At 33.4% G+C, this 13489-nt stretch overlaps 1 protein-coding gene across 1 annotated transcript in view; it reads left to right on the top strand.

Annotated features, from left to right (window-relative positions):
* Nucleotides 1-5157: 5157 nt before the first annotated feature.
* The window catches only part of LOC133200769 (glutamate receptor ionotropic, NMDA 3A-like), a 33320-nt gene continuing 24988 nt past the window's right edge, over nt 5158-13489 (top strand). Inside the window, exon 1 of the mRNA XM_061336558.1 lies at nt 5158-5876. Within this exon, the coding sequence (XP_061192542.1) occupies nt 5532-5876 (345 nt within the window). The 5' untranslated portion in view covers nt 5158-5531. The remainder of the gene's footprint in view (nt 5877-13489) is intronic.

Consider the following 13489-nt stretch of genomic DNA (forward strand, 5'->3'; position numbering starts at 1 on the left):
TTTTCTGTTTCCTCTTCATTGCATGATTCGTAATGGAGGTTGAATTTCATGAAGTCTAAATTGGCAAGGTATACCGTAATTACATGTACATGTATCTGGGAAAAACTGATTTGTTTTTGATTTAGATAAGGGATAAAGCTCTGGATTGAGACTATCAGCGTTACCAACACAGATCGACAGTTTGATTCTTACAGATTAAGGAGATATAGCGGCCACATAAGACTGGCCATTATTGACAAATATTATGTCTGCTAAATGGATCACTCTGAGGAATCTGAGTGTAGCACTCTGTCTCCAGAATCCTTTATTTATTCTGATTGTCTTGTTAACTTTTATAACATCTCCTATCTGGAAGTCCTCCCCAGTGGCAAATTCAGGAGGCCCATTATTTTTATGAAATATTGGAGCCAGGAAATAGAATGAGTTCATTCTAAAAAGAAATATTGTTATGAGATTTTAATCCAATTATTCCCATCTCCAAAGAAATACTGCTAGGAGCTTTTAATCTATTTACAATTCAACAATTTCAGACAATGAAGGTCTTTGGAAAAGGTTTGTACACAGCAAAATGTGCCACGTACGTTAAACGTATGTGATACGTACGTGACTTCACGTACGTATCACAAGTTTTCAATCTGTAAATGTGAGCTGATTTTTTTTCTCTTTCCTCAATTCATTGGCGGATCTAGGCCGCAAGTGAATGCCAAATGCAGTCGCCACTAAGTTTGGGAGTTGTACTTAATAATATATCCACCAAGATTTCATTAAAAAAAAAAATTGAGTGGTACATTTAAAGAGTGCCAAGATGTACCAGTTCCTGCCTGCAACTTACTTGGAAGATCCACCTGCGACTTTCTAGGTAAACAACTTCCCACTGGCAATGGAGTCATTTTTACCGTGTGTTGAAATAAAATTATTAATGTTTTTCAGTCAATAGATGATTTAGACACCTGAAGAGTACACTATTCACTATGCCGAAGGGCGAGGTGAAATATACTGCGAGGGTGGCTAAATCATCGTTTTGACTGAATCCCTAACCCCCCCCCCCTTCAATGATTAAATGATGCAAACTCTTTAGGCAAACCAAGGCATCTTTCTTGTTTACATTTGCTGAAGTACTTGCCAAGTGCATTGAGAGAAGCGAGTTAAAATAAACATAACCAGTTGTATTTATTTGGAAATTCTTAATCTACGTTTGGTGTGATGTAGGAAAAATAAATGTCAGACACATAGCATCGATGTTAAAAGGGGGAAAGGAAAAAAAAACAACTAACCCGAAAAAAAGTTTGACAAGTCCTAAAAAGAGGAATATGCTATGCTCCGGGGGTGGGTGGGAGCGTTAGAGTCCATTAACATAGGAGGGATTTGACTATACTGTATCCAAAAAAAAAAAGGTGGAAAGCCTCCCCTCCCCCCGATTCTATTTGCCTGAATGTTATGTTCATCTGTGTTGAAGTCGGGTGCAGATGAAATAACTTTTCAGAAGTAATAGTAGTTCTAAATCTATTTTTAGTCCAATATAGTCCATCTGGAAGGTCACGTGCAGGTGAACATGATGTATTTTTTCTACAATGTTGGATCTAAGCCAATCAGAGTGATAGGAATTATTCAATCATATAATGAAATCTATTTATTGACTTACATCACTGACATATTTTGATTAAAAGAAAGAGTTTTGCTGAAAAAGCCTTTCTCTATTAAAAAAGAAGTCAATACTAGCATTATACTTCATTTGGACAAGTTTTATTGGTAAACTGACACATTAGGAAAATCCTAGGGGATAATCCACAATGAATTAATGTGACGTAACGCATCGACATTCCGTTAATGTAATGATTTAGCATGATTATAAACAATAAACTTCTTATAGTGCTATTTGAATTCCTATCCGGATTCAGTCGCTTATAAATCGCGTGGTGTGATAAACTGTGTACAGTTCTATGCAAATATCACTTGAAGTTCTCTAGAATATATAAAGGATAATTAATATTTTAGGACATCTGAAAAAGGGTCCGATTCAAGTTATATACGATGGTTCTTGCAATAATCAATATATAATTTAATCTCTTGTTTTCACGAGTTATTGGCCTTGGTTTGACATAGACGCTTCTGGTGACGATCTATGGAACATTTCACTGTGATGAAGAAAGCAATTTATCATTTCACAAAAGTAATTTTGCTTTCACTCCCATCAACCAGTAACATATTACTTAAAGATAAAGTGGGGATTCTATTATTTATATTGATTATTGATTGGATGTCGTTGTGTCTGTCGCCATCTTCCGTTTCTAGAAGTACCTAACTTTCTCGCATACACTGATAAAAACGAGGATATTTAAGATTTAATAGATACAGATAAACAGATAAATCCTCTCATCAGGCTTTCCTTTCTTTTCAAACAGATAATATGCTTTTCAGGTGGCTTTTCAAACAATAGGAGGGTTAAACCAGATTCATACGATAATAGTTATAAAACAGATTTGTATACTAATGGTTAAAAAAGACTTAAACAATAGTTAAACAGACTTGTACACTAATGGTTAAAACAGACTTAAACAATAGTTAAACAGACTTGTACACTAATGGTTAAAACAGACTTTAAAACAATAGTTAATCAGACTTGTACACTAATGGTTAAAACAGATTTGAAACAATAGTTAAACAGACTTGTACACTAATGGTTAAAACAGACTTAAACAATAGTTAAACAGACTTGTACACTTATGGTTAAAACAGACTTAAAAACAATAGTTTAAACAGACTTGTGCACTAATGGTTAAAACAGACTTAAACAATAGTTAAACAGACTTGTACACTAATGGTTAAAACGGACTTAAAAACAATAGTTAAAACAGACTTGTACACTAATGGTTAAAACAGACTTAAAAACAATAGTTAAACAGACTTGTACACTAATGGTTAAAACAGACTTAAACAATAGTTAAACAGACTTGTACACTTATGGTTAAAACAGACTTAAAAACAATAGTTAAACAGACTTGTACACTTATGGTTAAAACAGACTTAATCAATAGTTAAACAGACTTGTACACTAATGGTTAAAACAGACTTAAACAATAGTTAAACAGACTTGTACACTTATGGTTAAAACAGACTTAAAACAATAGTTTAAACAGACTTGTACACTAATGGTTAAAACAGACTTAATCAATAGTTAAACAGACTTGTACACTAATGGTTAAAACAGACTTAAAAACAATAATTAAAACAGACTTGTACACTTATGGTTAAAACAGACTTAAAAACAATAGTTAAAACAGACTTGTACACTTATGGTTAAAACAGACTTAAAAACAATAGTTAAACAGACTTGTACACTTATGGTTAAAACAGACTTAAAAACAATAGTTAAACAGACTTGTACACTAATGGTTAAAACAGACTTAAACAATAGTTAATCAGACTTGTACACTTATGGTTAAAACAGACTTAAACAATAGTTAAACAGACTTGTACACTAATGGTTACAACAGACTTAAAAACAATAGTTAAAACAGACTTGTACACTAATGGTTAAAACAGACTTAAAAACAATAGTTAAACAGACTTGTACACTAATGGTTAAAACAGACTTAAACAATAGTTAAACAGACTTGTACACTTATGGTTAAAACAGACTTAAAAACAATAGTTAAACAGACTTGTACACTAATGGTTAAAACAGACTTAATCAATAGTTAAACAGTCTTGTGCACTAGTGGTTAAAACAGACTTATGCATTAATATTTAAAACGGATGTTTAATACAGACTTATAAACTAATAATTAAACCAGACATTCACTGATAGTTAAAACAACCTTATACATTAATAACTTGAGATCTCCTCGAAATTTGAATGTCTTCAAGTCTTAACAGTGTCATGATTTGGGTTCATGGGTCAAATTAGGAAAAAGAGCCTTTTAACTGATCTTATTGGATACGTTCATGGCAGCATCAATTAAACTCAATGATGTAAAACCACAATATATCTAATATAAGAGGAAGTAAGCAGTACTTAATATAGTTAGCCATACTCCTGCATGTATGCTCGGGTTACGGCATCGTTTTCAGAGAGAGAGAGAGAGAGAGAGAGAGAGAGAGAGAGAGAGAGAGAGAGAGAGAGAGAGAGGGCATAAAATATTTATAACCAAACTTTATTCTACATCTAGAGAACAAAATTCACATTATAATGACTGTAAAGGTTGAATATATGATTTGATTTCGGAAGAGTTCAGTGATTGACATTGACACATGTTAAGATTTGTTACAAGTCGATAAACGACAAACGATAATTAGATTCAACAACTAAGACGTGTTTGAAAGTGATTAAAGAATTCATGTAAATATCATAAAGCTATCAATTCCAGCCCTCCTCCCCGCTCCGCCTAGGGGCCTTACACTTTACCACTGGGACTTGGGTGATGAATAGAGGCAGTCCCCAAACCCGCTGCATCATCCAGTGTCCACATCAAATGACCCCTCTCTACCTATACCAAAGGGATGATACGGTGCAAAACACTGTATATCGGTGTTTAAGTGTTTTAAGCTTATGATTAAGTTTTTGGCTCTATGCAGCATATTAATAAAGGATAAAGTGCCATTATATAGGATTTATTATTTATACATATTAATCGACGTGTACATTATAATTATGAAAGAGTGCTCTGTTACTTTCAAAAGTCCACGCTATTTAAATACTAGTATGCACAGAAGTAAAATCAATAGCCCTTTTGGCAATTTTTAAAAGATTTACATGAATACTGAATTAAGGGGGAAAAGGATTTTATTTATTAATGAATGAAAAAAAAAACCCATGTATATATGGATACGTCTTTTTCCAGGGAAGTTGTGGTTTAAGTTGACATAGAACCTTTCCGCTGTAGCCGCGATACTGCGTTGCAGTGTCCCTTTTTTTCGTCAACACCAGCCTAGTTAATAAGTCGTCCACTTCGTTACTGTCAGCTTCTGTTGTCTTTAGAAATGGGGAAAAGTTTTTCTTTTTTATTAACAAAATAAAGAAACCTCTGCATATTGTATGACTAAGCATTTTGCTGATTATAAATAACAGCAGATGGTAATTTTTCTTCATTATCCGTGATGAAGATGGACGTATCGCACGTCCCCAACACCAAGCAATTTACGTATGATGTCGAGTGGCAATTCCGGTGTAATGGAGGACCATCAGGTGCTCAACATATATGTCGCATCGATTTTCAACATCTGTGGATACCGATTGGAAAATACTTATAAATTTGCCATAGATATCATCTGCTGTCATTTTGCGCAACGACTAGTGATGAATCGGTCTAACGCAGACCAGTGTCTGTAACGGCAGCTAGTTCGTAACTCGGCGCCTTACTCAGAAAGATGGCCAATCCATAGTGCCCAGCGCGAGGACAACTTGCTAGCCATCAGAAACGGAATTTATCTCGGTGACGATTTAATGGATTTAATAGGGAAACTTAGCAAACACTTAAAAAGAATAACGAGCAGCGCTGTGGATAAATAACTTAGCGTTATTTGTTGACGTCATGTCCGTACTAATAAGGTGTATTTCAATACTATTGTCATTTTTGTATTGTTCTGGGAACGATATTGTTGCTATTATAGATCAAGACATTTATAATCTGCATTTCCGGACTTTTTACTTATCGGTGGAGAGACCGGAAGTTAATTTGACAGGCATAGTCTATCCGACGTACACGGGTTTTGATGATCAGCTACATGGTCTTTGTTCGTACCTCACCCAGCAGCAGACTCGGGCGGTGTTCGTTGTAGGCAATCAGGACACGATAAACATTGTGTCTATGGTAGCAAATGTCCTCGGAATACCGACCCTGGCTTACATGAAGGACGCAAAGACAGTCTACGAGAAGGTAATGTTCGCTGATATTTCTCTAATTGTTCTCTGACTAAACGGTTTTTCTCTAAGAACTGATAATTAATTTACAAACAGAGCATTGTTTTTGCCAGAATATGTTTATTTAATTGAAATGAATCTAAACTTAGCGTCTTATTACCGAGGTTCCTTTATGTGACAATGTTTATTCGAAACTGTATATGAAATTATGCAATAAGTCGTTTCGGGTTTGTTGCCGATGGCCCAAAAGCTGTCAAGATTTTTTGTTGTTTAAAATTATCCGGGTCCATTTTGTGAACCCTTTTTCTTTAATTTTATTCCCTTCCATTCTGCCATTCTGAACATGGAAAATTTCTCCTGTTCTGTCAATTTAATCCAAAAATTTAATGACAAATATATTTATTGTATTTTGTTCAATTGCGCTAGATCGAAAGCTCCTAGCTGATTGTCTCTAATGATAACAGTATTCAATTTGTAAATGATATTTGCCTTAGAACAATACTTAATTTAATCCGGACAATAGCTAAGCTAGGTGTTGGTTTAGCGACTGACTTTAACAAAAATATTTATTTTAAGCATTATTTAGGCATGAAAACAGATTGTCCATACTGAACAGTAAATCTGTTTTTGCTAATTTTATTCCATGGAGGGAGGAGATTCCATAATTCAGTTTAATTCGGTTTAATCAATTTAAAATATAAAGTGTGTATTTATATATTTATGTTTTAATCCTGCTACCCAACATGTCTTGATGTTTGACAACCTCCTCTTACCAGATGAACATTGTAAAAGACTTAACGTTTGTAGTTCTACAACCCCACAACCCCCCCCCCCCCTACAATCTTTAGAGAAAGACCCATCGGTTCTTTGTTATAACCGTACAGAAAGTGTAAGCAACCCAGAAATAGCATGTAAAGAGAAGAGACAATAATTTCCCTGAGGTTAAAACAGTGATTACAAAGTAATGGTAAAGTTGTTTTCTCTAAAGGTATAGAGGACGGATGTGAAGGTTACGACAGAGACCTACGATATACATGTTTGTAAAGAGGGGTTTTCCCCTGAAGATCAGAGATGTTTAGTTATGTAAAGTTTAGAGGACTAGTATATCTTGCTTTTCTCTCTTGGTTATAGTCCGAATGCACATTGATTTTTTTTAATTCTATAACGAGTTTCATGGAATCGTAAACTTAAAGGTTCTCATGCAATTATAGATGAGGTTTTTGCAGACCTTAATTGGAGTTTTTTACGGGAGTATGGTACAGGGAATTGAATGAAATATAATTGGAAGAGGTTTCCTTTCGGTGCAGAGAGAAGGGGATTCATTATAAGTAAACTGAAGAGGTTTCACTAGGATGTATTCATTATGTGTTATACGGCAAAGAAAGCATAGAAATGTAAGGCAAAGGTGTTTTATACAACGGAACAGAGAACTAAGAGAGAGAGAGAGAGAGAGAGAGAGAGAGATTAGTTTACAGAGATCGGTGTTTAGCTTTCGTCTTGGTTATGAGATTTTTACAAAACACACAGATAAAGTTACAAAAATCACTCAACCACAATTTGTTTCTGATTGATGGAATAAAATGAGGACCATGATTGCTTGAAAATTGTATTTTTATGTGTCCCTTAATTTCTTCCGACTGATTTAGTGCCAATATAGCGGCAGTTTATGTAGATATGGGGAACATGGATTTCTAATATTAGAGAATGAGGGAAGTTTGTAGGAGGAGATCGGCGCAGCATGCGGCAGTTCCTCCTATCAATCATTTGATATGATTGATCACACTAACCAGCTAATCAAAATTTCATACTGTAAAAATATTTCCGCATTCTGTCTTTGATATTGATTATATAAAGGAAGCTATTCCCAAGGAATGAAAACGGCACTTAAAAAAACTTCTCTCCAATAATTATAATGTAGGTCAATAAACAGGGGGGAAACCTTTGACTCTTTAATTAGTTTTTCTTCACAAAGATATTTATTCAAGTTGTAATTTTGTCAGTTAGATTTTGATATATAAAATTCTTCAAAATGAGCAAAAATGAGGACAAAAATGATAAAGTGATATCCAATTTAAATGCAAATCATTTCCCCTGTTTCATTTAAAAACCAAACATTTTTTTTAGTTTATTTTTACACCCCCTCCCCCCCCCCTTCAAAAAAGGAAAGAAATAACAGTCATGAAACAATTGCTAGCATCACTGTCTTTTAGTTGATGCAGATAACCATATTATGTTGAACTGAATTTACTGGGTGGAGGTAACTACAGATACAAAAGATATGGGCGATTAAGCGGAGAAAAATGCCCATAGTTCCACAAGTGAAAGAAAGTGAAAAATTCTATCTTATTTAGTTCAAAATTTGCTTTGATATATCAGTTAACATTAATGTATACTTCATGTAAAATCTCCATAATTTTCTTCATCTCGTTCGTGTTAAAATTATTCATCTAAGAAATAGCATGCACATACAAAAGAGGGCAAAATGACCATTTCCCCATACTACAGCACAGTGCTGTTTTTGATGCTTAATTCAAGCCCCCACAGAAACCACAAAAACATTTTCTTATCCTATTAAAATTTTGCCAAGAGAATATTCAGTTCTAAAATTGAACTGGAAGCTACAGGCATCTTGAAACTACAGGCATTTCTCACGCCTTATCCACCCCAACTTCACAACGTCAGGAGTTCACGTTCTGAGTCCTGGTAGTCCCATGTCCACGAACGGGCTTAGGACCCCTGACGAACTGAGGATGTATCCACCCATGTTCTTTGCAATATGATAACCCTTTGAAAAAAATGAAATATTCAATCAGTTTTTTTACTTCGTGGTATTGTCTAAACCAGAAAAAACTATACTTCATGTCATGCTAGGAAAACAATATACGGTATTGCTTTCATTAGGTTTCCGCCAAAATTTACTTCTAGTAAATTCTGAACACGTAATTAAAGCTAAACGCATGCATGGAGTTTTCAAAGCAAAGCATTTTTTGTAGGGTATGTTTGTAATTAATGATTAATGATAACATTTTCGAATACCCAGCTGTGTTTGTATATTTGAAAAAAAAAATCATCAAAATTGCCCTGTATAACTTTGAGGTTTTATATAATATGAGGTTCTGTCTTTAAAAAAAAAAAAAAAAAAAAAAAAAAAAAAGAAAACTCTAAACTTAAATACACCCATCTAAATCCAGGCCTCACTCTCAACGAAATGAAAAAAAAAAATAAACTCGTAAATTAGAGAGAATGATTTTGACAAATTCTGAAGTCATTTCAAGGTCTACTGGCTTCAATCCCAACTAGCTTTTAAAAACTTTCGATATTCTATATTAGTAATTTACAGTTATGGCGATTTATAGAGAACAAATCAATTCTGGTTAACGACTGTTTTGACATTTATTTCCAACTATACAAATGAAAAACAATTGAATTTGCAGCTTTGAAATTTGTTCTATAACGTGAGATGACTTCATTAACCCCGTACGAGTTCTCTTGTTTACCGGGCATACTATGGATATGGACTTTTTTATTCAAATGATAAATTGATATTACAATCTGCATATTGTGAAATCTACTTTTACGGTAACAAAAATACATTTAAAAATTACCAATTACTATACAATTAGCAATAAATCAAATAACAACCTACTAATTCCCTGATTTTGTTTTTTAGTTTCACATTTTCTGTTTCGTGATACTGGCCTTAACTGTCAATACCTTACGTGCTGCAGGGTTGAACCCCGCCGATTTTGCTTCTACAACATCTAACGACTTTCCATTTGGAAAAGCATGGTCTTATTTTCCGAGGTTGTAAAAAATTGAGCATTGCGAGTTTTTTTCCCGCTTTTACTGAGAGTGGGGGATATTAATTTTGGTCTGTCTGTACATCCGTCCTTCCGTCTAGCTGTCTGTCTGTCACTCTGTGTGTAACACTTTCGTGTCCGGACGATATCTTGAAAAACCTTTGAGTTTTTGCAATGAAATTATATATCACAACTCCCTAAGCCTAACAAAGACCCCTATTGATTTTGAGGTCAAAGGGTCAAATGTAAAGGTTATAAATTCGTACATTCTGTCTGTGTGTAACACTTTCGTTTCCAGACGATATCTTAAAAAATCTTTTGAGTTTTTGCAATGAAATTTTATATCACAACTCCTTATGGCCTAAAAAAGACCCTTATTGATTTTGAGGTCCAAAGTCAAGGTCAGACATTCATACATTGGAAATAACAGTTTCCAGATGATAACTAGTTTTTCGTAAGCTTTTTCAGTGAAATCTTGTATTATAACTCCCAATGACTTGAGGGAGCCCCTTTAAGGTTAGGTCAAAGGTCAAGGTGAAAAATTCATATCTTGCGTAAAGTCGTTTCCTGGTGATAACTCTAGTTCTCCTTGAGGGTTTGCAATGAAATTTTATACCTTTAGTGAATATGACATAAAAAAGACTCCTAATGGAAAGACCAAAGTCAGAAATTTAAATATTGCATACATAATTTTCAGATGATAACTTCAGTTCTCTGTAAACTTTTGCAATGAAACTTAAGGTAATGAATTTCTTTAACCCAAAAAGACCCTTATTACTTTAAGGCCAAAAGGTGAAAGTTAAAGGTTGACCTTTTTTACTTTGTCCATCTGCATATTTTTTTCACTTCTTCCACCATCTTTTTTTCCTTAAGCGGAGGACACAAATTCTCTGAATTGACTTGTCTTCTTTTTTTTTCGGGGGGGGGGGGGGGGTTACACTGATTTCATTGATTAGAACTTTGAAGTAGAGTAAACAATCCTTAATGCAGAGAGCTATGGATTGTTTTCTAAGTCCCTTCTAGATAAAGCCTTTTATCAAAATCTTCATCGGTTAAATATCTCAAACTGCATGACGTGGAGTAACATCTGTATGAATGGCCTTCGAGCTTGAATACTGTTCGTTTTCTCCATATTTTAGATATACGTGATTTTAGCTATGATAGAGTAGCATCTGTATACATGTTTAGATATACGTGATTTTAGCTATGATAGAGTAGCATCTTTATACATGTTTAGATACACGATTTTAGCTTCTGTATACACGTTTAGATATACGTGAATCTAGCTATGATAGAGTAGCATCTTTATACATGTTTAGATACACGTGATTTTAGCTATGATAGTGTAGCATCTTTATACATGTTTAGATATACGTGATTTTAGCTATGATAGAGTAGCATCTTTATACATGTTTAGATATACGTGATTTTAGCTATGATAGAGTAGCATCTCTATATATGTTTAGATATACGTGATTTTAGCTATGATAGTGTAGCATCTGTATACATTTTTAGGCCATTCCAAGTTTTTTCTCTGTTTAGCGTCCATCCATCTTTTCAAAAACCTACCTACCTATTCGCAAAAAACAAACAAGCCAAAAAATATAACACAGACTTTATAGTCTTTAAAATGACGTAACACAAAGCATTTCATTTTATTGATCTATTTTTCTCGTACAAAAATCTACTCTTTAGTAAAATCATGGTATTAAATGTTTAAAATATACATAATATGGCATATTGTAAACAAATACTTAGAGATATTGACAGAATTGAAAGACTTTGACCAGAATAATCAATTTCAGGACTCCTGATTTTGTTTGTTTTTCTCATATGGGGTGTCAAAAACCAAGGCGCATGCGGACGCTAAACATTGAAAAAACTTGGAATGGCCTTAGATATACGTGATTTTAGCTATGACAGAGCAGCATCTTTAAACATGTTTAGATATACGTGATTTTAGCTATGATAGAGTAGCATCTTTATAAATGTTTAGATATATGTGATTTTAGCTATGATAGAGTAGCATCTTTATACATGTTTAGATATACGTGATATTAGCTATGATAGAGTAGCATCTTTATACATGTTTAGATATACGTGATTTTAGCTATGATAGAGTAGCATCTGTATACATGTTTAGATATACTTGATTTTAGCTATGATAGAGTAGCATCTTTATACATGTTTAGATACACGATTTTAGCTTCTGTATACACGTTTAGATATACGTGAATCTAGCTATGATAGAGTAGCATCTTTATACATGTTTAGATATACGTGATTTTAGCTATGAGAGAGTAGCATCTTTATACACGTTTAGATATACGTGAATCTAGCTATGATAGAGTAGCATCTTTATACATGTTTAGATATATGTGATTTTAGCTATGAGAGAGTAGCATCTTTATACATGTTTAGATACACGTGATTTTAGCTATGATAGAGTAGCATCTTTATACATGTTTAGATATACGTGATTTTAGCTATGATAGAGTAGCATCTTTATACATGTTTAGATACACGTGATTTTAGCTATGATAGAGTAGCATCTTTATACATGTTTAGATATACGTGATTTTAGCTATGATAGAGTAGCATCTTTATACATGTTTAGATACACGTGATTTTAGCTATGATAGAGTAGCATCTTTATACATGTTTAGATATACGTGATTTTAGCTATGATAGAGTAGCATCTTTATACATGTTTAGATACACGTGATTTTAGCTATGATAGAGTAGCATCTTTATACATGTTTAGATATACGTGATTTTAGCTATGATAGAGTAGCATCTTTATACATGTTTAGATACACGTGATTTTAGCTATGATAGAGTAGCATCTTTATACATGTTTAGATACACGTGATTTTAGCTATGATAGAGTAGCATCTTTATACATGTTTAGATATACGTGATTTTAGCTATGATAGAGTAGCATCTTTATACATGTTTAGATATACGTGATTTTAGCTATTTATTATTGAGACATGTATTATATTAAAAAAGGATGGGAAGTGTTATCTCATTTAATTAAGAGGATCATATTAAAAATATTATGCTTGAAAATAGACTGGCCATTATCGAAGGTCAATATACAAATTTCAGTGCCACTCCGTCGACTCTTGGTCAGTTTCTACTCTAACAGTAACCAAACACGCAATGTTTTTATAATTAATAATTTTGTATGCGTTTAAAGTAGATGTATAAAGTATATGTAGCATATCGCATTTCGTCCCTGTTTTCGATTCAATGTTTCGGAATGATAAAAATGATTTGTGCATAAAATCATAGAACAAATGATTCTTTTGGTGACTTTCTTCTCTAGACATTGGCAATATATAGAAGAATTTATATCATAGTATGAAATCCTAGTACATTGTTTTCTTTTTTAAGAACCTGATAAAAAATTTAATTTTGTTGTGCATCATTTTTAATATTTTTTTATCCAAGTTCATCATTTTCTCTGCAAACATTTACTTATTTTTAGTATAATCTTGTGCCTCTCTGTATCTCAATCAGAGCTCGGTAAATCCTAACTTGCTGACAGTCGGGAGTAAATATTCTGCGCTTTAACCATCTGTTTATATGGTAATTCTGATCTTTATTGGGCTAGTCAATATATCCCAGTATACCAAGATAACCGCAGTCGTGACATTTTATGCAAATTTAAAAAAAAGAAGACTATTGGGTCAGAGAAATCTGATTCTGACATCAGATGACGTCATCGCTATCGTGTCGATAGTCATAAAAGCGCTTTCAAATTCGTTGTCTTTCAAAAAATAATTTTGGTGGTTTTTCATTTTGATTTGTGCGTGATTAGATT

This window comes from Saccostrea echinata, unplaced genomic scaffold (assembly GCF_033153115.1).
Source record: "Saccostrea echinata isolate AGI-Se365-2 ecotype Australia unplaced genomic scaffold, CSIRO_AGI_Sech_v1 ptg000041l, whole genome shotgun sequence".
Lineage (NCBI taxonomy): Eukaryota > Metazoa > Mollusca > Bivalvia > Ostreida > Ostreidae > Saccostrea > Saccostrea echinata.